The sequence below is a fragment of the Zosterops lateralis genome (genome assembly GCF_965231275.1).
Source record: "Zosterops lateralis genome assembly, chromosome: 3".
Taxonomy (NCBI): Eukaryota; Metazoa; Chordata; class Aves; order Passeriformes; family Zosteropidae; genus Zosterops; species Zosterops lateralis.
The window spans coordinates 68219060-68244587 of record NC_139764.1 but is presented as its reverse complement, the minus strand read 5'-3'; the positions used below and the strand labels follow the sequence as shown (position 1 = coordinate 68244587).

The 25528-nt window shown below is 35.3% G+C and overlaps 1 protein-coding gene across 2 annotated transcripts in view; it reads left to right on the top strand.

Annotated features, from left to right (window-relative positions):
* FIG4 (FIG4 phosphoinositide 5-phosphatase) overlaps positions 1 to 25528 on the top strand; it is a 52217-nt gene that overhangs the window by 4331 nt on the left and 22358 nt on the right. Inside the window, exons 2-15 of one of the 2 annotated variants that reach the window (XM_083857166.1) lie at positions 6085 to 6183; positions 6399 to 6522; positions 9443 to 9599; positions 10908 to 10958; positions 13527 to 13675; positions 15595 to 15723; positions 17204 to 17304; positions 17728 to 17890; positions 18433 to 18530; positions 19410 to 19543; positions 20005 to 20121; positions 20513 to 20558; positions 21724 to 21872; positions 24441 to 24607. In XM_083857166.1, coding sequence (XP_083713292.1) covers positions 6085 to 6183; positions 6399 to 6522; positions 9443 to 9599; positions 10908 to 10958; positions 13527 to 13675; positions 15595 to 15723; positions 17204 to 17304; positions 17728 to 17890; positions 18433 to 18530; positions 19410 to 19543; positions 20005 to 20121; positions 20513 to 20558; positions 21724 to 21872; positions 24441 to 24607 — 1684 coding nt within the window. Of the gene's footprint in view, positions 1 to 6084; positions 6184 to 6398; positions 6523 to 8093; positions 8231 to 9442; positions 9600 to 10907; positions 10959 to 13526; positions 13676 to 15594; positions 15724 to 17203; positions 17305 to 17727; positions 17891 to 18432; positions 18531 to 19409; positions 19544 to 20004; positions 20122 to 20512; positions 20559 to 21723; positions 21873 to 24440; positions 24608 to 25528 lie in introns of those variants that run through there. The other variant, XM_083857167.1, reaches the window with a different exon arrangement.

Genomic DNA, 25528 nt, shown 5'->3' with positions numbered 1-25528 from the left:
TTTGAAGGATAGGTGCTGTTCAGGCAGAACAAAACTAAAGTTCAAAAGTGGATGCATCCCACTTGATGTGAAAGATGTAGCTAGAAGTGTCTGCCTAAGTTCTGGCAGCACTGGTTTTATTTCTTTTGTACTATGTTGTCCTGAGTGTCATTATATGATCACTAGAGAAACAGGAGAGATACACTTACAGGTTTGGTTTTGGTGTGAATCCATCTTTCTGGATGGGAGGCTTGTGAATAAATGATGACAAAATTATGTATTTGAAGGTAATGATTCTATGGGGAAAAAAAAAGGTATTTATTTTAATGTAATGAAGGACGAATAAAAGTAGGCATTTTCTAATAATTTTTATTATTATTATATTATATCAATTTTTATTATTAAAACTGAGTTTGTTATTGCCCTAAAAACTAATTATTAAACTAATATTTTTCTTTGTTTAAAGTAAAAATTTTCTTTGAGTATGAATGTACTGAATGAGGGGTGAAGAGAAAGTGAGTAACAAGAATAAGGTTATGAAAAAGGGACCAATCAGTGTTGAGGTAAAAATAAAATTAAATATACTAAACAGCGAAATGACTGTGAATATTTTTAAGTCATAGGTGGTGCTGTGACTGGAACATGACAAATGGAATATTTAATCCATTCTGAAGTCCTGTATTTACAGGAAAGTAATTGCAAATTCAGGCAAATGACATAAAACACAGTCTAGACTGATTAACCTGGTTGTATTGCACATTTTAATCTAAAAATTAGATGGCCTTATGTATTTAAATTGAGTCCTCTATTGAGATGCAGTGCCCCAAGGAAAATCTCTGGCTTTGTTATGGAAGGAAGAAACCTAGTAGAGAAATTAGTATATAAATTAGTGTGGAGTAAATGAGGAATCATCTGATAGGGATGACTTTTTTCAAGTAATGTTTTTAGGACTGATGTACTTAAGTATTTTCATTAATGTTATTAGTTCAAAACGTGGACCAGGTCTTTTCTTTTAAGGTATTAGTAAATTAGTCTTTTAAGGTATTGTAAATAATTAGGATAATCAGAGCACAATAAAGCAAGAAATGACGATGATCCTCAGGAGCAGATAAAAGAAATAATTTGAATTATAGTGGTATACTATAAAAGTTCATGCACCTTACAATAGGTTGCACACCAAAGAAAGTTTACTGAGAAATTATCAATTCAGAAGGAGCAGAGGTGAAGGAGGAGGATCTGAGTGTTTTATCTGAAGGAGTGGGAGAGTTTAGCTGCTGATGAATTAGTGCTCTGAAAAACAGAGATGTGGTTATTTGTGGAAAGGTCGTTAGTGAAAAACACTTATGTATCTCTAGAATAAAACCTTGTATGGTATACTGTGTAGATTTACAGTTCATATTAATCTAAGAAAGAACAATTCAATCAGGTATCGTTTCACTGAAGGTGCAGTGAGGTAACATACATGCTAGTGTTGTCTTGGGAGGGGTAAAGGGACAGTCTGTTCTATTAGACATAGAAATTCCTTAATCTATTGAAATGAGTGCTGAAGAGGCATCCAGTTACTTATTTTTCTGAAAGCATTCCAGAAAAATAGATGGTAAAGAGCAAAGAAGTATTTGGCTAAAGAAGAATGTATAAATAGATAGCTAATAGATTAGCTGAGAATTAGAAGGCAGAATCTGGAGAAATCCTTCACTGGAGTAGCAAGAGTAAAGTCCTATTTGGGTCCAAAAAGCTTTGATTGCCTTGGGACAAAAGGGATTCACTGAATTCTGTGGCTTGTAGGATGCAGAATGGGTGCCCATTCCTACATGTTCAGGGAGTGGTGCTTGGCAGCATATTTTCTTAAAATTCCTCATGTTGTAAGAGCTTCTTTTGAAGAGTTTCAACAGATTACAGGAAGCAGATGGCTTTGCTTTTCCAGGTACCTCACTTTACACCTTATCATGTCTTCCTTTCTTCATGTCATTCGACCAGTTCCTATGAGAGACACTTCAAATTACTCTCGGTCCTGTGGAAAGAAGGAGCAGAGTTGAGTTTTTTACACTGAGGTGTAATTATACTACGATGCTATTTTAATTGTCAGTAAATCACATACATTCTTCCCAGGTCAAGTCTATTTTGCCTGTAATGGTAAGTGTTAGGCAATCTTTCTGTCCTGACCCTTCACCTTTTCCATCTTGTTTTCTGTGCTTGTCCTGTTGAGGAGGGGGAGTGACAGAGTGGCTGGGAGGGAATCTGGCAGATGGCCACGGTGAACCCGCTTCTTCTGGGCTTTGTGTTTTTAGATACATCCATGGTCTCAACAGGTATCATTTGCAAGCTTTTTGTCTAAGATCATAAGTGTTTTCTTAGTGCTATTCGCAATTTTGAAAATTGGCTGTATTAGTGCACTGCCTATTTTTCAACTTGTAGTGTATTTTTGCCCTTTTTTCCTGCTGATTAAGCTGTTTGTAGCTTTTGAACTGAAGATTGAAAAAGTTTTTTGCTGTGCTGGCATTCCTTAATCATAATTAGGCTATACAAAGGAGCAAATCACAGTTACAGACTCAGAGTTCTAAGTAATCTTAAAGAAAAAAAGGGGGAAAAAAGTGAGCAGAATGTTTGATTTCAGAACTATTTTCCTGCCACTAAAAACAACAAATCGCAGTCAGTACTTTTATTTTGTTTAGACTCCTTTTAGAAGAAGTTGTTTTGCTTGCTTTGGCTGAATCAAAAGATTGATAAAAGATGGTGGAAAGCCTTTCAATTAGATTGCTTTTGTTAAAACTCAGTCCCAGGTGGAAATGACTAATGACTGTTCCTATCTTGTGGTTGCTTAGTGATAATTGTGCGATAAATTAAGCTTCAGTCCAGCTCTTGTAGCTGCCTGGTGTGTTGCCATGGTTGGTAAAGTGTGCTTCTTAACAAATTTCAGCAAAGGCCAGGGGCAGAGGAAACCTGGAAGCAGCATGGGTCACCTCAGGTGTGGTTGGAGGGCTCTGGCCAGAGCAGGGTGAGGGAGCTGGCAGATTGTCCTGGAGTACTGTTCTCTGGGAAAAGTACTTTGTTGGTCAAGGTTGTCTGTTTACCTAAATGCACTGGCTGTGCTGTGGAGTGGGATTGTTTGAGACACTTGGGAAATGCTTCAAATTATTCAGTTCAACTTAGTAATAAACAGCATGAACTAATAAGGATAAATACTCCCAGAAAGGTTTCCATAGCTTTTTTTTATTGTAACAATTTCTGTTAATCACGAGAGTTGTAAACACTACAGCACATTTTAGCTTTGTTTAATTTTACAATTATATTACAACCATAGAAATTTATTTGCTGTTACATGCTCAGTGTTATGTTGATTTAGTATTTTTCTTTATAATTTCCTAGTATTCATGTGATGGGAAATATAATTGCAGCACATGTCACTGATATGGTTTTATTTGTACTCTGTGTCATCCAATAAGACAGACTTCCTTATTCATTAGACAAATAAATTAGATAGCAGAAACAGCTAATGATGAAGAGTCTTCTCTTGTATTTTTTTGCATCATTAGTTTTCATGCAATCTTTGTTTTTCTTTCAGATCTTGAAGGTTGAATATGAGTAGGCGTATCAGGCTGTTTTTCAAGTAATTCTGAGGTTGTTAGCCAGTCCTGAAAACTTCCCAAGCAGAGGTCTAATTTTGGGTTCCTAGTTTTGAACACTAACCTAAATTCAAAGGTTTTTGCAGATATTTCCTTTATTACTTCCACAAGAATATCCTCTAACATGCAATGGGTAAAATGCCCATTTGCTAAACAGAGATTTCTCATTGCCTGCCTTACTTTAAGTCCGTTGATGCTCAGGTTTGATGCTGCTCCCAACTGACCTTCCTTAAAACATTACACAGTCTGGCTCTCCAGCTTAAACCCCATAAATTAGTCTTTAAATGACTTCAGAGAGCCTGTTAAGTACTATTCATTATGGTGGTTGCTTCCATGGTCTGCAGGTACAATTACTCCTCATCTAATCTAACTCTGCTGCTGTTCTGAGCAATAGCCCCTAATGCTGGCCCAGTAGCTCTGCACACCCCTCTGTTGCAGCTGCCAAGGTGATGTGAGTGATACATTCCTTAGGGCACTTCTTTATGTTTTATTGGTTAATTAAAATGGAAATGGAGAAGTATCCAGCTGAACTACTTAGTAATAGCATTTGCAACTCTATATCCATCTCTCTCTCCCTCTCTCTTCCCCCAGTGTGTCATGTGTGTTCCAATTTTAAATGTGCTCTCTGGTCCAAGCTGCTGTAGGACAAGTATCTTACAGTTGTGCTCTTCTATTTTTATTCAGTATTATTTGTTGGTAAGCATAGGTGTCACTTGGGGAAGAAATTGCACTTATTCAGTGAGCTGGACATAGTGAGATAGATATCTCTGAGCTGTACTGCAGTATTATGGGATAGTTCAAATTGTTTACCTTTAATTAACTAACAGTTTTCTACAAATAAAGAAGCTGCACTCTTAACATGCATACTAACTTATCATCTGAGTATTACAAATGAATATATTTCCCTCTGCCCATTCAGCTTTGCTTCATAAGAAAAAGATGGCATCATGGCATGGTGACAGCAAGTATCTGTCTTGGTGGTTTGGTGTTTCTTGCTGATGGTGGGTGATACCACTGTACCATTTGGTGCCACACACTGTTCTTAGGAATTCTCTCCTGGGAAGCCAGAGCTTGGTACTAAGGGACTCCCTGCAAAGGCTGCTCTGAGGAGGCCAGACTGGGGAGCCTGGGCTGTGCACTGCAGCACATCACTGCTGAAAAAAACCCTGTAGGAAAGGCTTTCCTGTGCCAAAGTGCTGCCTCAAAGGCTTCAGTGAGGAAATGTTGTGATGGCATGTGAATTTGAAGGGCCTTCTTACTGTCATTTGGAGGTAAAGAGCAAAGCTTACTGCTCAGTTAGCACAGTTATGTCATTGTACAAGGTAGAGCCAGAAGTTGGTGGTATTTTCTTTTATGGCTTTTAAAGTTAAGTATTTTATTTTCCTGTTTAGAGCTTACTGAATATGTACATGCTTTTGTGAATTCAAGGAAGCTGAAGAGGGCTTATAAGTTCTTTCACCTTAAATATTTTGAGGGTAAAGATGTTTCTTAACATCTAATAGGTATAAATTATGAAATTATGAGGTTTGTATGAATATGATTATTGATTTCCTTTCCCACATCTTAAATCCATGTGACTCTAAGAGTTAAGAGCTGACTGTGTAGATCCACATGAATTTGCCACGTTTTCCTACTAGGATGGGCTTTATTAATGAGTTCCACCTTGCTGTGCTAGCACCACACTGATTAAATGAATTAGAAAAAATGAGAGCTACTTTTAGCAAGTCAGTCCTGCAACCTGTGCTTATTGTTAATTCCTCTAAATGTAGAAATTGATTTATAGTTTGATCTCCTTACATGAAAAATGTACATACTATATGTTTATCTGTGGTCATTCTTTCATATTTTAAATGTGAAATAAATCTGATTTTTTTTTTTTAATAGTAGTATTGTTAACCAGAAAGTTTTAGTTTTGTGGAAGAAAATTGATGAAAAGACTATCATAGGAAATATAAATAAAAGTAGAAGAAAACTTGCAGTAATAAAGTATTTTCAATTTTGCAGTGTTTAGTATGTATCAGGAAAGACTAGTTGACAGAAATAGCAGAGGAGTACAATATAGCAACAAAAGTTTTAGATCATGAAAAGTTAAAAACTCATGTATAAGCTTCTGCTAAATTTTACAAAGCAAGTGAAAAGACAGTAGTGGCTGGGGCAGGGTGTGGTTGGATAGTACATGGTGTAAGTTACTGTTTTTCTTCTCTAGACAGGTTTTAACCTTCGATTTTTTTCCTCCTTGTACAAAGGACAGAAAGAGGTCTTTGAATTTGTAGGGGTTGATTATATACAAATATACCTACCTAAGATACTGGTATCTAAAACAGTTTATTAACTGTCCCTATGGAAAATTGCATATTTCATGTTAGTAGGAATGGATCTAGTCTAGACAATATATAAATGGCATTGCTGATGTTACACTGGGTTTTAGTTGCTTTATCTTGTATAATATTCTGACCTGTTTTGTTGGTTTTCTTTTATGTAGCGGTATTTTCTAGTTGGAAGTAATCCTGCAGAAACCAAATACCGTGTCTTGAAAATAGATCGCACTGAACCAAAGGATTTGGTTATAATTGATGATAAGGTGAGTGCCTCTCTGTTTGGTTGCTGGGCTTTCTTCCCCAGTTGTTTCAAATAATACTGGTTACTTGTTGGTAGTGCTGAAATGAGAAACAAAGAATGCAGAGCAGGCCTTTGGTTTATTGTGTATTTCACAGATTAAGCAAATTCTGTGATTCTCTGATGAGAAATAACATTTAACTGCCAAAACAGTAACTTCTGTGACTTTTTATTTTAAAGCATGTTTATACGCAACAAGAGGTGAGGGAACTTCTTGGTCGTTTAGACCTGGGAAACAGAACAAAGATGGGGCAGAAAGGCTCTTCTGGGTTGTCTCGAGCTGTCTCTGCTTTTGGTATAGTAGGTAAGTGTTTTGATTGATTTTATAAAATTTTTTGTTTTCCTAGGAGGTGAGGCTTGTTGAGTCATGCCATATATCTTTCTGTCTCCTCCTGATTTTATTTATTTATAAAACTAAAGAGGATTTAGAAGTTTGTCATGCTCAAAGATAAGTAAGTTTCTGTGTATTTTTTGAAAACATGTGGTCGGTACAGGGATGAGGGTTGTGCTGTAACCAGTCTTTTCTTTGTCACTAAGGGACAGATCTGGGAAATAGCAAACTCTAGAAACTTGGTTGAAGATCTTACCAAACACAGCTGATCTTAGAATACAAATCATGTGGAATCTGACTCCTGAATTCCAGAGCTCACAGAATGCTTTTTTAAAAGGAAACGAAATCAACAGTCTTTGTAACACAGTATTCAGAAAGATGACTTTTCTATTTGGTTAACTTTCCGCCGTGACATATTTAAAGATTTCTTTTCATGTTTGAACAAGTGTAACTGACTGGTATGTCAGCTGAATTTTAAAATGCTGCTCAGCTGTCCATAATCCTCAAGCATTGCTTCAAGGATTTAATAACTTCTAACTTCATCTGAAAGTCACTACTTTCCTGCCTATTGTCTGATACTGAGGTCAGTATATTGATGGCTGATATCTCTAAAGTAAGTGTTAATGTGTGCTGTGACAGCTCTCAAGGATGCTTTGTGGTTTATTAGAGTCAATATACACCTGGACATCTTAAGCCAAAGCTTTAGAGAAAGTAGAGAATGCAATTACTTGAAAGGATGCTCCTGAATTTTACATAACAATCAAACCATAATAAAATTCTGTTCTAATCCAAAGTGGTAAATTAGGCAGACTTTCTTCTTCATTCTTTTTGCCTGTGAAGCATTTTGGAACTTATCAATGCATCCAGCTTTTCAGAAATTCCTCGGAGGGTGTTTATGTTTCTTACTGATTTAAGAGTATTCATAATACAGGTAAACCTAAAGGAGCTTACAACAGCCTTGCAGCATTGGGGTTTTTTTTTTTGCACAAGCCATCAGTGCTCACTGTCTAAATATGTGATAAATATTTGGTTGGAAATAGGTTGCAATCAATTAAAATTTTGCACCTCAGTTGTACAACTGCTTATATGTACTGTTTGTAGCAGGAGAGTTTCTATTCTGTTGCACAAATGTATTGGTTACCAGATATGATATATGTATTTCTAGATGACTCTTTAGAAGTAACAGACCATCTATGAGATTATATACTTCAAAATTACATGATTCAGACCATATCTGTATAAACATGTAATTTGAAGGAATGCAACTGGTTGTTTATTTGTGCCTCTTGGCTCAGGTCAGAAGAACAGGGCTATTTTTTCTAGAATTGTAAAGAACAGCTTTGTTCTGTCCTCTAGTTATTTCATTAACCAGATGCAGTACCTTCAGTGCACTCAGAAGGGGGATGCTGATAGGCTAAGTTCTGGTTTACTGTGTAGTGTTTAAAAGTAGAAATTGCTGTTAAAGGGAGGGAACCGGGCCAGGAGAAAGGTCAGTTCTCTATCAGACTTTGGTATAATATTTGATGAAATTCAAAGGACAGAGGCTGTTCATGTAAGTGATTTTAGTGCCTGAAGGATACAGGAAGAACTGTGACTACTGTTTAACAGCTGAAATTCAATAATCTGCTTCAAATGGAAGGTTTATTTCTTACTGTCAGCAGGGCCTCCTGTCTTTGTGCAGGTGAGAGCATTTTCCAAGGGGGGCTAATAAGGTGGAAGAAAAGATTGCAGTGCATTCGATCACGTTGCAGCTTCCAGCAGTGACAGTGTGTGCTCTCCTCATCCTTCTTCTTTACTTTGTAATGCAAAGCTAAAAGGACTGAATATAAATACAAGTAAAACTATGAATTGTGAAGTCCATTTGTATTATTTTGTCATCACTATCACCTCCCTCCTCAAATTAATTTATTTGTTGATAGTGCAGCAGTGAGTGAGTTTCAAGCTCTCAGTAACCTATCAGAGCAGCTACCTCCAATCGCTAATTAATGTAATTTATTACTTATTAAAGCATATTACTGATGTATTATACTGTATTAATAAAAAAATTGCATTCAGGGGTGGTTATGTATTTCTATTTTTCATTTGAATTTCTATGTTTGTGTTTTATTTTAAAGTTTGTTGCACTTCTTTCTAATAATATATAACAGAGGGATCCAAAAAAGGCACTCCATGAAGCAGCATAGCTATGCCCTGCAGGGAATGAGGATGAAGGCTTCAGAAGCCATCTTTTTATGGGCAATAAAACCAGACATGGCCTATTCTACCTTCTTAGCCTTCTGCATTTCAGCAGGGTCAAGTGTTGATATCTGAAAGAGGAAATGGGCAGTAAAGGAGTACTCCTGATATTCTGAATGGCTCTTTTGGGGGAGATGCTGCTCTAGTCAAGGAATTCAGTTCCCTGCTGTTAAAGAGAGAGAGCACAGAGGTGTTGTTGTACCCACAACTCTTTCTGCTGTTCTGTGTCAGCCCAGCAAAGAATATATGGACCTGAAAATTGGAATCTGGGATTCTTCCTTACCCTGGAAAATTAACCTTTCTGAAGTAAATAGAGTATGTCTCGTTCTGAACAGTGAGAGTCCTATCAAAAGCAAATACAAGTATTTTAAGTTGACAGAAACATCATCCAGATTTCCAGTGTCCTAGCTCTGCTACCTTGTATTAAAAATACCCACAGTAGGGGGGGAAATAAGTAAAAACTATGTATTTCATTGATAAATGGGAATGAATTTTAAGACTCTGTATAGATATAGATAGATCTAGAGATGCATATAACATTACAAACCAATAAAAACTCTTTGAAGTCTTGAGACAGTTGTGCTACTGTTTTGCTAAGTATGTTTTATCAAATGAACACAAACATGCAACTAAAAGCATTGTAATGCTGTTTTAACAGGTTTTGTCAGGTTTTTAGAAGGCTACTACATTGTATTAATAACAAAAAGAAGAAAAATGGCAGATATTGGAGGTCATGCAATATATAAAATAGAAGATACAAATATGATCTACATTCCAAATGACTCTGTAAGAGTCAGTCATCCTGATGAGACCAGGTAAATAATGCTGGTAATGAGTGTGTACTTGTTGAATATTTTCTAAACAATGTTGATCTGCAACTGGAAAGTTCAGTCGTGGGTTTTTTGTGTTAGTATGTTATTCAAGCCATTTTATCTTGTTGAATGGAAGGTCAGCTACAACTTCTGTGGCCTCTAACCTTGAGAGTAAATACAACTGTCATAGTCTTCTAGAATTTATTGTCCACATCTCCATGTCACAGCTAAGTTTAGCAAATCTGCACCAAGAAGTGTCAAGTATAAGCATTGTTCCTGCAAGGGCAAAGTAATGCTAATACTGGTTTGTATGAACTGAGGCACTGTTCTTTATTTAGTAGCTCTTGCATGATGTTAATCTCACCTGAAGAGATCTTTTGTGCCCTTCAAAAAGTGCTGAATAGATTATTAAATGATTCTGTGCTGTCAGAATCTTGTGAATGTTGCAGTTGTAAAGGGTGATGAAAAGACTCACTGGTAAGTTTAACTGCTTCTTTCTTTTCAGGGACATTTTTATGAAGAGAGGAGTTTGAGCCTTTTTGTTTTTGTCAGGGTAGGGTAACTTTGCTTCTATGAAATAGCAGGCAACTGGTATCAATAGGCTGCTTTTCCGTCTGCACTGTGTGAATAGTCATAAAGTGATGGTTTACGATAAATTGATGTCAGGTAATGAACCAAGCCAGTAGTAAATATTAAAAACCTTCCACTTTAAGGTGGGATTGATCATTGACTTCAGTCTCTCCTCTTAGTGTGCAGCAGACCATGTTATCTAATCTATGTATTTGTGGTAGGTTAGATATTATTATTCATTTTATTATTCAGAGAAATTATCCATTCTATTATTCATAGACAATGTAATGGTTTCTTGTGGGAATTTGTAAGGCTACGACAGATTTTACTAGATATTTCTTTTCTTATTCATTTATTTGAGAGTAACTGAAAAATTTTATTTCTTTTGTAGTATTTTTGAGAGTTTTCTTGTTGAAGTCCTGAAAAATTTGATGTGCATAAGTGGAAAATAGAACCAGAACTTTACAACTGCCTAAAGAAACAGAATATGTGTATGACTAGACATTAGTTCCTTTTTTTTTTTTTTTTTTTTTAAGGGTATTTGATTTATTTAATCCATATGCTGACATTCTAGTATAATTACTGATTACCTGTCAAAACAATTACAATAAGATAGGAAGGGAACATTGGGCAAGAATCAATATTTATGGGTGGCTTATTTTCTGTGATCCTCTGAATGACTTCTTATGGTCTGTCTGTTTAAAACAATAATTTTTCCTACAACTTTAATTATTTTGCTAGGTATCTGAGAATCTTTCAAAATGTGGATCTTTCTAGCAACTTCTATTTTAGGTAGGTATTAGTTACTAATTTTTTTTTAAATGTGCGCTTTACTTGCTAGAAGATTATAGGCATTGTTTTTGATACCCAAGACTTTTAGGTTGATATTCTGGAGAAATAAGACACATGATCATGCTGCTTGTCCATTTTCATCTGTGTATTTTGAACCTCCAAATCTCCTTTAACCTATTGGCTAGGAATTTAGTCTACATTAGGTTAAAAAATATAGAACTATTAATGGCATGGAAAAAAGTAGACACTGAAACTACTGTTTCCACTGACTGTTCAGGCTTGCCAGATTATGCAGAAGTTCTCTCTTTGGAAAAGTATTATGTTTCAGGGGGCTTGCTTGTCTTGTTATTTATTCTTTATTGATCTCATTTTCCATAAATAAAGCTTTGCCTTGATTCAGGAGCAAAGGTAAAGAAATAGGACCCCATTTAAAATATACCCTATGTGGGGTATGTATTTCATAGGGCTTTCTAGGCATTGCAGTTCTCTTCTTTATTGTTTCATGAATGTCATATCTAAGACAAGTTTCTTTGTCCCAGCTACTATTAAGTGAGATTTCTGGGACTGCACAAAAATGTAATAAATGTGGTGATAATCTTGGCTGTAGTAGTAGTATTTAGAAGACTTGAAGATTTAATAAACAAACAAACAAAAAAAATCCCTCTTACAATTATCAAAAGGTGTGTCAGTCTAGAAGATACTTCCTCTTGGAAAATGAAGGCTTTTTGTCACAGCTGGATCTGTGAGGGTAAAACTTACCCAAGTTTTGCATGTGTTTCATGCTTTTGCATGTGAAAGACTTTTTATACTCAGATAATATAAAACCTGAGGTTTTTTGTTCATGCATTGTCTCCCAGGCCTAACATTATACAGCTGCCCTACTCCCCCCCCCCCCCCACCTCCTTTGCTTGGAGATGATAAATTTGTACTGTTTCTGTGATCTTACATAGAAGGGAAAGGAGAAGATTCTTATGTGACTCTAATAAACATGTTTATCATAAATGAATCATAGCATGCTTTGGGCTGGAAGGGGCCTTACAGATCATCCGGTTCTAGTGCTACTGCACTCACAGTACACAATTTCCTCCTAAATCTCTCCAGTTTTAGTTTAAAATCATTCCACCTTGTCTAATCACCACCTGCCCATGTAAAAAGTTGCTCTCCCTCCTATTTTGTATGCCCCCTTAAACTGGAAGGCCATAGGGAGGTCTTCCAAAGACTTCTTTTCTCCAAGCTGAAACTGTAGAATTAAGATAAACTACATATTTAAAATTTCTTGTACAAGGAAAAAATGAGTAAGCGAATGACTTACATGGAAGTATCTATTTGGCACAAATCCTGTGTGGCATAAATGAAAACTTTCCTGCTGGCAGATAATTTACTGTTTGTTTTATTTTTCATTAAAAGTATTGTTTTCATAAAACGTTTTTGTGCTCAGTGTTTTAAATGCATATTTAGCCTGATTTTCAGTTTCAAAAGGAGAAACATAGCATGATAGTATCGTTTAGAATCTTTTTAATTTATCAGCTTCGTTTAAATTGTTCTTGGCTGAAAGCATAGCACACTTTTCTGCATGATTTTTATATAAATCCTGAAGAAAATTAGAAATCAGTTGTAAGAAAACATTTGGTCTAAGGGGAGAGTGAGGAAACAGCCTGAACATGTCTGTTACTGGTATACTCTTTAAAGGTTTTGTTATATGCAAACAGAGCATGTTACAGACTTTTTTTTTCCCCTAACAGATGGGTCAGGACATTACTATGGAAATATGTATGTGCATGGGTTACACTTTGTTGTTATTAGTGATAAATCTAAATGTCTAATGTTTAAATAATTTTTTAGATTGTTAATGAATATCTAGAACTTACATGAAGACCAGTAATCACTGATGCTGTCTTAGACTAAAATGGAAATATATGAGTATTTGTGATTTAAGTGTAGTGTATATTTGGTTTCTCCTTTGGAAGAAGCCTAGTAGCTTAAAAAAATTAGCAATTAGTATAGAGTGCTAATAAAAGAGACGTGAGGTGGAAAATTTGTAACTATTATGGAACTAATTAAAAAAACCCTATTCTTTATTCAGCAGCCATTGCCTTAATATGCATCTGTGCTGTAACCATAAATCTGGGGACAGATACAGTTTTTGTGGACCATTTTTTTGGCCATTTAGAATTCAGATAGCAGTTAGAAAGTAGCAGCTACTTAAATCTCAGAACAATGAGGTTGTTCAATGTATTGTTCAATAGATATTTCTGATGGAATAGCTTTTTTAAAACTTCTGGAATGCTGCTTTGGACATGTTCAAAAGATATGTTTAGTTTTCAGTTAAAAGAAAAATATAAACACATTTTCAGTATTTGTAAACTGTTAACAGTTTCTGGTTTTGTAAAGCCTCTTTTGGAAATCATTTATATCATTTGCCATTATAGAATCAGGATCTGTTTATCTTGTTCAGAAATCTTTTCTATAAAATAGTACTGTGTTAAATATTAGTACAGATGGAAATTAAGGGCTTTCAGAAAATTCCTCTGTATATACAATTATTAATAAATGTTAATTATCTATCAGTTACAGCTATGATCTATCTCACTCCCTTCAGTATAATCTTACTATCCTGAGAATGCCACTTGAGACATTAAAAACTGAAACAACCCAGACCCGACAAGAGAGTTTTGATATATTTGAAGATGAAGGACTTTCAACACAGGGGGGAAGTGGTAAGAAAACACATCTAATTAAACTGATATTGTTGGTCTTAAGTGCATTTAAAATATGTTCCACTTAGGTTTACTTTTGAGAAACATTGATGTCTTCTGTTGTTGTTCAGTAGTGTCCTAACAATTGTGAGTTAATAAAAGATTTTGTAAAGTGCCAAGTACATTTCAATTTGAACAATTCCATTTCTAGAGGTGTGTAGTCATTGTTTTAAGTTACATTGTAACCAGGGAAGATGACTGAGCCATGCTGACATTTTTCAGCAATTGATTACTCAATTGACTTCTGAGTCTCCCAACAAGAATGAGCTACAAGGAGAGTGAGAAGTAATAACTGATTAAGTACCAATACATTTTTTTTGTTTTATATTGGAGAATACTGACAGAGGAACTGTATGAAGTTAGCATCATCTTACTGTAGTAACCCCTGTCAATAAATGTAAGAAAATTACTCATTTTGGTGGGAAACTTCAGCCTTCAGTTTAGATCTAACATATTCATAAGAGCATAAAGATGAGAAGACAGAGAGAAAAACTATTTTCTATTTTTCTTTGTGCGCACACACACACATACACAGAGGAAGTTTCTCCTGCAATTCTTAATATTGGATTTTATTCTGTTGAATGAAACCCTCATGGCCCCAAGATAAAGATACTAGTAACATGGTCATTATATCAAGATACCAGCAACTGGTTATCAAATAATACAATATCAGAAAGGACCATAAGAAATGACGAGAGCAGTAATTCCTCTTCTGGAAAGACTCAAATCTAGAGGATCCCTCAGGAATTCTTACAAGGGCACCATCTCTTCTACGTCTTTGTAAAAACAGTAAGAAATGAAGATGCCCTGACCTTGACCCCATCAGCAGTGTGTGCTAGTCACCTGTCTATTCATAGAACATGTGTAACAAATAGCCACTTGTCATTTAAGAATTAATTCTCATCAAAGTAATGCTCCTAGTAGTATGAAAGAGGAAAAGCTGGCTAAGTGCTTGTGATGAGCTTCTGCTGACTGTCTAAACTCCATGAAAATATTTTGGTTACATCAATTTTCCTTGGGCTTACAGTAAGTTGGGTCTAGGTAGCAACAGTTTGTTCAACAGCTGCTTTTTCACCTGCAGTCAGTAAGAAGAACTCCTTTTTCCTTCAGGAGAACATTTGACTGCTGTAGTTGTCTGCTGTAATTGGCATTCATACTGCTACAATAATTCATCCTGTCAGAAACTTCATGTGAAAAAAGTGTGAAAAAATATATAGGTAATAGAATTCTTGTCCTCCTTATTCTCTTTTAAGTTTCAGATTCATTCAGTTCTCTCTGCCACCTTTCAGTGACAGTCGTCATCTTGATCCTGATATTTGAAACAGAAAAATACTCTGATTCCAGATATATCAGAAACAGAATTTTAATTTGCAGGTCTATGATAGCTGTGTTTCTTGGTGTTAGTGCAAATTAGGAAAACTGTGTTGAATTGTGTAAAAAAGGATTGATGTGCATGATCTTCCAGAACCTAGTAGGTAATTAGAGGTGACCCAGAACTGAGAAGCTTATAAAGTCCTCCTGTAAGAGCATTTTTGCCTTAACTGGAATTCACAACTTTATTTCCCTTGTTATCAAATCCCTTGATGCTACTCTGTAGAGATCCCTTTTCAGTACTGAAGAATATCAATAACTTCTGCATGAAGGCACTCAAGTCACAACAGTGACTGACAACTATGGAAAAACTGCAAATCCTCACAATCACTGGACTTCAGCATGTGCTTGAAATTATCTGTGTTCAGCAAGCCTCGGGGATGCAAGTAAATGATAACACTGAGTTGCAGTCAAGGGAAAATCAAAACAAAGATCCAATGTCCTGGATTTTAAAGCAGATGAGCTTGTTTCTTAATTGCTAATGAATTTCCATTGTAACAACTTCCTAGGTGTATTTGGGATTTGCAGTAAGCCTTACGAAAAGTACGTGTGGAATGCCAAACTTCTGGAAGCAGTAAGAAGTGCTGTTCATCGTGACTGGCTGCTGTATATTATTCATGGATTCTGTGGGCAATCAAGTATCCTTCTACTGTTGTAATGAATTTTGGTTTATCAGTTTTGAAAAAAACCCATTTGAACATTGAATTATTTCTTTGTCATGTAAATACCATTCAATTTTATACTTATTGTTTGGCTTTTATTTTCATTACTTTCTAAGTAAGAAATACAGTTATTGTAAGAAGGCCGTAACACAGGTAGACTAGATTTTCAGTGAGGCTCTCTTTATAAGCATGGGGTTTAGTTGTAAAGAGGATTTTGAGGCTCAGCTGTATTTTTTCACAGATGTTTGAGGAAAGGGAGAAAAGCTAAGCAGAACTGAATTGCTGACTGATCTCGTTTCAGCTGTGTTAAAACCATGACATTGCCATAGAAATGCTGTCTTACTAATCTTCTCTAAAACATTTTTTAGTAACTGAGATTTGCAGAAATTCTTGTATTTACTCTCTTTCTGTTGAAGACGATGATAGAACTTTAACTCTGCTGTGTGAAGAGCACTAGGACCTGTGAAAGTCTCTTTTCTTGACTATATACTATTTTAAAGGGTAAAATGGGTCTATGTACATTGTAGCAGGAGGAGCAAAAGTCCAAATGCATACCACAGTCCAGAGAAATGTCATGTTATGCGTTAAGAATTTAGTATATTACAAAGACACTCTGTTTTATTCACCAACACTATTGTGTTAGCTTAAAATTTTTGGGGAAGCAAATACAATTACAAAGTTAACATTAGTGGTGTCTACGAAATTTAATTTTGCCTTTTTTATGACTGTTGGTCATTGGCTTAGTTCCCAGACAAAAAGCTCGATCTGTTTTTATATACCATTATTTCATTTGTGGTCTTACTTAATCAAAGCTGGACCTGGCCACCACCGTTATGCCTGCAGCTGCTTAGAGTGTGAGCAAATGTCTTCTTAACTCTTTCTTGTGCCTCCCTTACACTGAGGAAGCAGTGATTGTCACACTAGGCTATGATTCTGTTTAGTGTTAGTAAAATGGAAAAAGACTATAAAAAAGCCACCACTGCATCCATAGCCTGTTTGCCTCTGGCTTTCAGTTGTTGTTCAGTGGTTGCAAATTTATCCTTTTTTCCAAACGAATAATTAGAGGGTGACTAATATACTTCATCTGAAAACTATGCCCCAAGTTTTAATCCCAGTATTCACAAAATCAGCATTTGTGGTGCAAGGTGTATTTTGTGTCTATTTCACTTCCATTGTCATTTCATAAAATAGAAATACTGCTTCTCTTCTGTAGGTTCTGAAAAGCGAGTGATGTGTTACAATGTAGATTCACTTTTCAAAGTTCCTAAAACTGATTGTTGGAGTGGGCAATGTTCTCTTCCAGCTGCAAAATAAGTTTGGAAGTGATACTCATCACTGTTACGGTGATTTTAGTAAATCAGATTTCGTACACCTTTGTTAGAACTTGCCTTTGCTTGCATAAAGTAAGTGAACAAAAAATTGCATGTGACATGTAAACCTTAACTTCTCTTTAAAGAGCTGTTAATATATGGCCGCCCTATATATGTCACTCTGATAGCCAGAAGGTCAAGCAAATTTGCTGGAACACGTTTTCTGAAACGAGGAGCAAACTGTGAGGTAAATCAAGAGGTTGTTTCCTCCTGCTCCTCCCCATTATGAAAGCTTGAGTTTGACTGACTGAAAAGCTGAAATGGTTTAGAGGGTTGTTAAGGGTTTGGCTATAAATTATGCTATTAGATGATGTTATTGTTACATTTTTTGTTGGCATAATAAAATAATAAATTCAGTAGTTCCAAATTGGCACTTGTTTTGGTTTTTTACACTAAGAAATAATGTTTTTGCCCAAACTGAGGGGAAAAAAAATTACATATGGTAATATACATTAGGGACAAATGGGAATTTAACCTTCAGTGTTGTTCTCACTACTGTGGTTCAGTGTCTCACAGTTAATTGTGCTCTATTTGTAATGATCAATTCTCTGTACTGCATGCAGCTTTGAATGTCATGACTACATCATATGTGTATTTCTGTTTGGTTTAGGGAGATGTTGCTAATGAAGTGGAAACAGAACAAATACTCTATGATGCTTCAGTCATGTCGTTTTCTGCGGGGAGTTATTCTTCCTATGTTCAGGTTCGAGGGTCTGTCCCTTTGTACTGGTCTCAAGATATTTCAACTATGATGCCTAAGCCACCCATAACACGTGTGTACAAATTATTCTTTGTGATAGATTATGGTTAGTGCTGTGTCCTAAAGGAACACCTGAGAGAATAAGTGAAAATTGAATTTGCAAAAATGAAGAGATTGTCTGTTCAATTGTGTTTTGCCATAATTTAAAGTAAAAAATTAAGAAAAAAATCTCCATCTTAGACTTCACATTCAGAAATTAAATAGTTTCTGTTTGAAGATGTGAGTTTTCTTTGTATTACTTTGTATGCAAAGTTAGCTACATTTATCTTAGTATTGCGATAAAATATTAAACCTGTTGAAAGTGGTGGAAAATGTCTGGACTGAGATTAATGGGGTCAGAATAATTGTTCTTTATAAGCATTTAATGAAAATTTAAGAAGTTGCCTAGAATTCCGCAAAGGGAATATTTTTTTAAACAGCTTTTGCATGAAAAGAGGGGAAAGTATTTAACTGTGTCATTACTACCAGAGAATTAATGCATCTTTTGTGAGGAGTACTATTAAGGGAAAATTCTACAACTCACTTATTGTCATCTTCAATTTATGCTTGTTTCAGTGGACCAAGCAGATCCTTATGCACATGTTGCTGCTCTTCACTTTGACCAAATGCTTCAGAGATTTGGCTCTCCCATTATTATATTGAATCTTGTGAAGGTACAGTATTTTGAATATGTTCTATGTGTTTGGTTTTTAATATTATGCTTCTTTCTATGAGTCACTGTGTAATTTTGGTTATGTTCTAAAACTAATATTAGCTTACAAGTGGAATATTTTCTTCATAAATCTCATGATACAGCATATAGTACATAACTCTGGCTTCCACTACAGCTCTTCAAAACCAAAATTTCCCATGTTTAGAGATTTCTTACAGTAACCTTTCAGGTTTTTTCAGGTTTTTCTATTACCCATTAGATCAAAGTCCAAATGAATTTATCACTAAATTTAATTTAACACTAAGAACTACTGAAATAGTATGGTTCCATTCAAAGCAAGGTTGGAACTAGATGACCTTAAGGTCTCTTCTAACCCAAACCATTCTGTGGTTCTATGAAAACATGTATTGTATTCAGGCAATGGCAATATATTTCTAATTTTTAAAAATTATTGCAGAACTGGGAGATGGGAGCTGTTGTTCCCCATCTCTTGCCAGTAACAGAGAAGAATTTCCCTTTCCTTTTCCTGCCTGTGTTTTTGCTTCTCTTTTATGGTTCTCCATTTCATCTATATCGCCACTTTTATTTCTGTGTGTTCTTCTTTACACTTAAAGCATTCCATTTTTCAGCCAGTGATTATGCACAGTTAAAACAGGTGTCTTTTACAGTACAAATCAATGTTAAAAACCTAGAATGTTCAGATTTTTCTTTTTTCTGTTCTTAATTTAATGGTACTATTTATGAAGAACTGCCTGCTGTTGTTACAGCTTCCACTTTTGATTTCCATTATATATGGATATGTGTATGTGTGCATGTATATGGGTTATATATGTTTGTTAATGAAAATTGTGATATTACATTCCTTTTCTTTTTGCTAAAGGAACGTGAAAAAAGAAAGCATGAAAGGATTCTCAGTGAAGAACTTGTTGCTGCTGTGACATATCTCAACCAGTTCTTACCCCCAGAGCATGCAATTATATATATACCCTGGGATATGGCCAAATACACTAAAAGGTAGAAAAAGTCTTTTCTGTACTAGTACTTGTAGCTGCAATGCATGTATGGAAGCAAATGTTACTGAACAAAACAACAACTTGCAAACAAAACAAGGGAATGTGATTCAGCATAATCATACATCCTTTTCTGCCTCATTCATATTTTTGAATCACAGAAAGTTTAGGAGAGAAAAATCAGTGTGATATAAAAATCAAGGAGTTTTAGTTTTTTTATGTCTTCTGCTTCTAGTTTATCTAATATATTTTTAATCAAAAAGAAGCAAAATTATTCCGATACAGTCAGTCTCTCCTGTAAAATCTAAGAAAATTATAGCCACAATTACTGTTGGATGAATAAAGCTGCGATATGGGCCTGTTTTATAAATCATTTTTGTTATGGGAAAACTTTTCAAGTACTGAATTTTTTTTTGTTTGTTTTTATGTATATTGACTGTCTCTTTTTTTTTCCCCTCTCCTCAGCAAACTTTGCAATGTCCTTGACAGACTGAATGTGATTGCAGAAAGTGTAGTAAAGAAGACTGGATTTTTTGTAAATCGACCTGATTCCTACTGCAGTATCTTGCGTCCAGATGAAAAGTACCTATCATTTATTTGATGCATAATGAATAGTACCTATTCCTTAGAAGGCTGTTTGGAATTTCTATGTTTATTAAATTATTTCTTATTTTAGGACCTACTAATTTGGAAACTACTAAGTGACTTCTTTTGAGGCATACTAATAAGAAAACTGTCATCAAAATATTACCGAGTCTGTTGTTAACCAGTAGATTATATGGTTTTATAAATACAAAATTTAAAACTTTTTTAAAAAAACAGAGACTGTATTTGCTTAGACTGCTGCAGATGAAGTCTCTCAAGTACCTGAAAATCCAGAAATAACTATTTATCACTGAGTAGATCAATACGTTATAGGATCTGTTATTTTATGAAACAATTTAAAAGTCATTCTGGTTTGTTTCTTTTTCAGGTGGAATGAACTGGGAGGTTGTGTTGTTTCCACTGGTCGCTTGCAGGTACTAAAATAGACTTCTTTTAGTTCATAGTTATACTGATATAGGTCAGCACTCCCAAAGAACAGTGAATCATTTCACTTAAATAGCTGATTGGTGACTCACAGACTGCTCTTAAAAAATTATTTATAGTACACATTATTATGGCTGTCCTTCCTAGAAATCTAATTGGGAATTAGGGCCTTAAGTTTTTGCATGGTACCCCAAAACCTTATAGTGTTGGAATTGTATCTTTGCTGGACTACTTTCCATTACTGTTCAGTCTGTAATGTTACCAATGCAGTGAAAGTTAAACCAGCAGCATTTTAGCAAACTGCATCATAAAATGTTACACAGAAAAAGCGAGGAATAAGCACATACTTAACCCTGGTAACATATTCATATGCATGAACATGGGCTACTGACCTTTTCACCAGTTCTGCATATTCTATGCATTGTTACAGTTTCCAGCACTAAAAGAAAATAAAACTAGAAACATGTCTTTAAGGTCAGAAAAGTACTGACTAATCTGCAAACCATACAGTACCAAATTAATACCTGAATGTTATGGTTAGATACTCTGAACACAGGGCATATTCTTAAGAAGCATTTGTTGCTTTGCTTTGCCATTCATAATTTTGTATTTCTTGTAAGTTAGAGAGCATGTGACTATTCCTGTACTAGCTGATCACTGGGATATGTTTGTTGAGGGTGGATAAACAGCAAAGCAGATAGAATTGATTTCTTAAAAAAACAAACCCTCTTTAGATTTTTTTATGTTAGTCTTACAGGTTTACCTGTAGTAGGAAAGTGATGTTTTAACTTTAATAATTTGAGAGTCAACAGTGACATACATGTAAGCATTCAGATCACAGTTCGTCTCTGATTAGACATCTTGTGAGTCACATCCAAGGTTGTGACTTCTTCAGGGCTGTTTGTGAGTTGAAGGAACATCCAGTTGGTGTGATGATAAAAGCAAGAATATTTTGAGAATAGGCATGGCAGCAATCTGATGTAGCTTGCTAGGGATGAATTGTTTTTGAACTTTTATTAGAAATGTCTTTCATCAAATTTTTGTGAAGACATAATTTGAGATTTGAAAAGATTTAGCTAGTAGTAAAAAAGTAATAATCATGAGTGTAGTAATTTGTTGATTAAGGTAAATCTTTTATTTGGTTTGCTTTACCAGACTGGAGTCCTCCGAACCAACTGCGTGGACTGTTTAGATCGCACTAACACAGCGCAGTTTATGGTGGGGAAATGTGCTTTGGCCTACCAGTTGTATTCATTGGGATTGATCGATAAACCAAATTTGCAATTTGATACAGATGCTGTAAGGTAAGATAGATTAATAGAGTGTGTCATGGTTTTAATTTTGAGTCAAGAATATTATGGAGAATTATGCCCATGTAGAAGAAGCATACAGTTATTTCTACTGGTATATTTTAATGTTTATTCATCCAAGTTTAAAACATCTTTCATCCTTGAAATCTTGAGAAAATCCCATTATGCTGAAAGTTCCATCTTCTGGAAAAGTATGTTAATCAGTCTTACAATATGACTGCTTGACTTCATTCTATTTATATGCCGAAACTTAAAGAGATGTGTTTTCCTTTGAAATAATTTTAAGGAAACCTCTGGCCCAGTCTTTTACACTTGTTTCAATTGCTTGAGGCAAAATGCTGACTGAGAGTAAAAACTGAAATAAATACGTGCTCTCATGGAGAATGCCAAACTGGTAATTGTATAGAAGTACATCTTACCTTGCTATTTCCTACTTTTTCTTCAGAAGGATTTCATGGTTTTTGATTTATTGAAGTTTTTCAGCAAAATTATTCTTTCAGATCAAGTGTCAATACAAGCATCCTCAAATCCCTTATGAAAACCCAGCATTTGTATTGAACTGCTTTGAGAGTCAGGGTGAACTAAGCTGCTTAACTTGTACACATGCTTCAGAAATTAATGTAGGAGTCTTTAAAGTGCTGTGTTTTTATTCCTTTAAGCTGCTGTTGTGACTGTGAAACTTACGGCTTCATTGCTGATTTTAGCTAGTGGTTTGATAGTTTTGGAGCATGGAGACCTAACCTGTATTCAGAAGCCACAAGTAGTTGGACTTCAGTCCCCTTCAACTGAGATATAACTTCAGCTCCTCTTTTTTCCCATTAGTTTCAAGCACTTGCCTGGTGCCTGGAGCTGGAATGTGCTGGTGAAACCACCTAACTTGTATCATGTTGGTTCACTGTGCAAGTGGTGGCTCCTGGCTTCTGTCTGGTGGCCAGGGAGAGCACCCACTGGTGGCTTCCTGGGTGTGCTAGCAGTGCCTCTCATCCACCATGTCCCAGCTGCTGGGAGCTGCTCATTTACCTCTGGGAATAAATAACTCCTGTTGCCAATACCAGTTGCTGTGCAGCCTCCTGGGGCTACTGGTCAAACAAAAACAAACCAACCTACCAAACCCAAAGAAACAAATGAGATTCTCATACATGGTGTATGATCTCTGTACAATTTGTGTGGAGGCAAGTGAGTTTGGGGTTATTTCTTGGGGGTTTTTTATCTGTTGATTTGGGGCTTTTCTTTTGTTTTTTGGTTTGTTTTTTTTTTTTAATTACTTAGCAGATGCTTTCTCCTAATTGATATTATTGTACTTGACCAAGGACAGAAGATTTGCTGGACAGCTATTTAGTTTTTTACAGAAATTGATTTGCTGCTCAGATAAATGTTCTTCATCCAGATCCTTTCCAGGCAAACTTCAGTCAGATGGTTGCTAGGTTACATATGCAGTACTGTCCCTTTTGTTGGAAATTTTATTAGGGGAATGTTTTTGTTGTCTTGTTTTGATGCCTTTTTTTTTTTTTTTTTTTTTTTTTTTTTTTTAATTTTATTTTGTTGTTTGTTTCTATCTTCCTTTTCACTCCTCAAGGACTTCTTTCCTCTGCAGGTATTACATGTAGAAGCCTGAATTACTTTGTCTTCCTATACTGATGTGAAATGCATTCCCACATTGGTGCTTGGGTTTGCTTTTCAGTTTTGGGGAGGGGTTGGGGCTTGTTTTGTTCTGGTTTGGGGTTTTTTGCCTTTTAACTAAACTTCCAGCATTTTTTAGCAAAATATCATCCTTGTCATCGTCTTGCTTAAGCAAGGCCATAGTCTCCATTTCTGAGAAGCATTTTTCAATCTTTTATCTTTTAGACTGAGCGCTGTCTCCTGAAGATAGTTTCTTTTTCTGAGACTGTTGTCTTGTTTTTGTCATTGTTAGGAAGCTTGTTTAATTTTTGCTCTCCCAGTTTGGATAGTGTCAACTTCTTGATGCCAGAAGACTTCTTTGGTTTTTTTAGCCAGGTCTCTTTGTTCAGGTCAATTCTTAGCCAATTCTTTTTGCTTTCTGCTTACATCAAGATTTTACAGCTCCAGCAAGTGTTACCTGACTGCCATATGCTTTTCTTACAAGTCATGTTTATTCATTTTGTACCTTTGTGCCATCGTTATTGTAACTGTGGAGGTTTTTGGAAGGTTATGCTAACTTCATTCCTGATGCACTTAACAGAAAATGTAGCCTTGAGATATTGATATGTTCTGTCCCTTTTAGAGTATTAAACATGCCTTGGTTAGTGAAGATATATTGTTTGTTTTCTCCCCATTAAATAGTAGGACATGTTAATCTTCTTCCTGAATCTGCAGAACTGCATACTCTGTTTGTGTGAACCTCTTCTTTTATATTAGAAAGTAATGAAAATCTTATAAATCTAAACCTTCTTAATAATTATTATGTCTGAATAAAATTTCCACATATTTATCTGAATAAAGAAGAAGAAATTGTATTGCATTTGCAGAAAGACTTTATTGTATTTCCTCTTTAAAAATTCTATTCAGTAGTTTGATAGATGACATATTTTGTTTTTCCTTCAGATTATTTGAAGAATTATATGAAGATCATGGGGACACGCTTTCTCTGCAGTACGGAGGCTCTCAGCTTGTCCACAGAGTAAAAACATACAGAAAGATTGCTCCGTGGACTCAGCATTCCAAAGATATTATGCAAACACTCTCAAGATATTATAGTAATGCTTTCTCAGGTAAATTTAAGTGCTTTCTTTCAAGCCATTGTTTACAAAACATCTTACTCATGATGTTTCAATAATCTACACTATGATCTTATGACAGAGTTCCTCTCTACTATAATTTTGAAATAATTCAGTAACATCTCAAATAGGTATTCTGGATTGATGATATATTTATTTATCCTATGTTGTAGCATGCAGTCCTCTATTTAGAAAATGCACACATGTAGAACTGCATCTGTCAGTTGCATTTGAAGATCGATAGAGAAGCAGGTAGGTATTACAGAGTTTTAAAATGTTGGACAGAATGTCTTCAGCAAATATAAGGAAAATGGTAAATATAAACATGAGTAGAAGGCTTCATGTGGAGTATTTCTTGTGGTGTTTCTGAGAGCACAAAACAAAGCAAGCTGTAATGTGTGTAATTGTTTTGTGTAAATAGGAGCTACAAACTGTTAAATCTGTGGTAGAAAAGACAAAATTAAATTCAAAAACCAAGTAAATAAGCAATTTTTTCAGTTAAATAAGCTGTAAAATATTAACTTACTCCATCACTAGCTCATATCACTTATTAATTGAACATTGGGTGTTCTACTTTCTTCTGGGCAACACTGCTAACAGAAAACTTCTTTGAAAAATGCTGAGCCTTATTTTATGCAAAATAACAAAAAAAAGAGTGTGGTGTGTTTAGAAGTCTTGCAAAAGATGTAAAAGAATGATCAAAGGACAGTCTAAGACATGTCAGAAGGGCAAACACTGAGTGTGACTGTGTTATAAATATTGTGTCAGTCCTCTATTACTCTTTTGCAGAAAAGTTGCATAGCAAAGGGTGGAAATACCTTTTTGTCCTAGTAGACTGCAATTAGTTAGAGACTGTGAACTTAAAAACAGTGAGTTGGACAATGGCTAGAAATATTTCAGTGATCTCTGATTTCT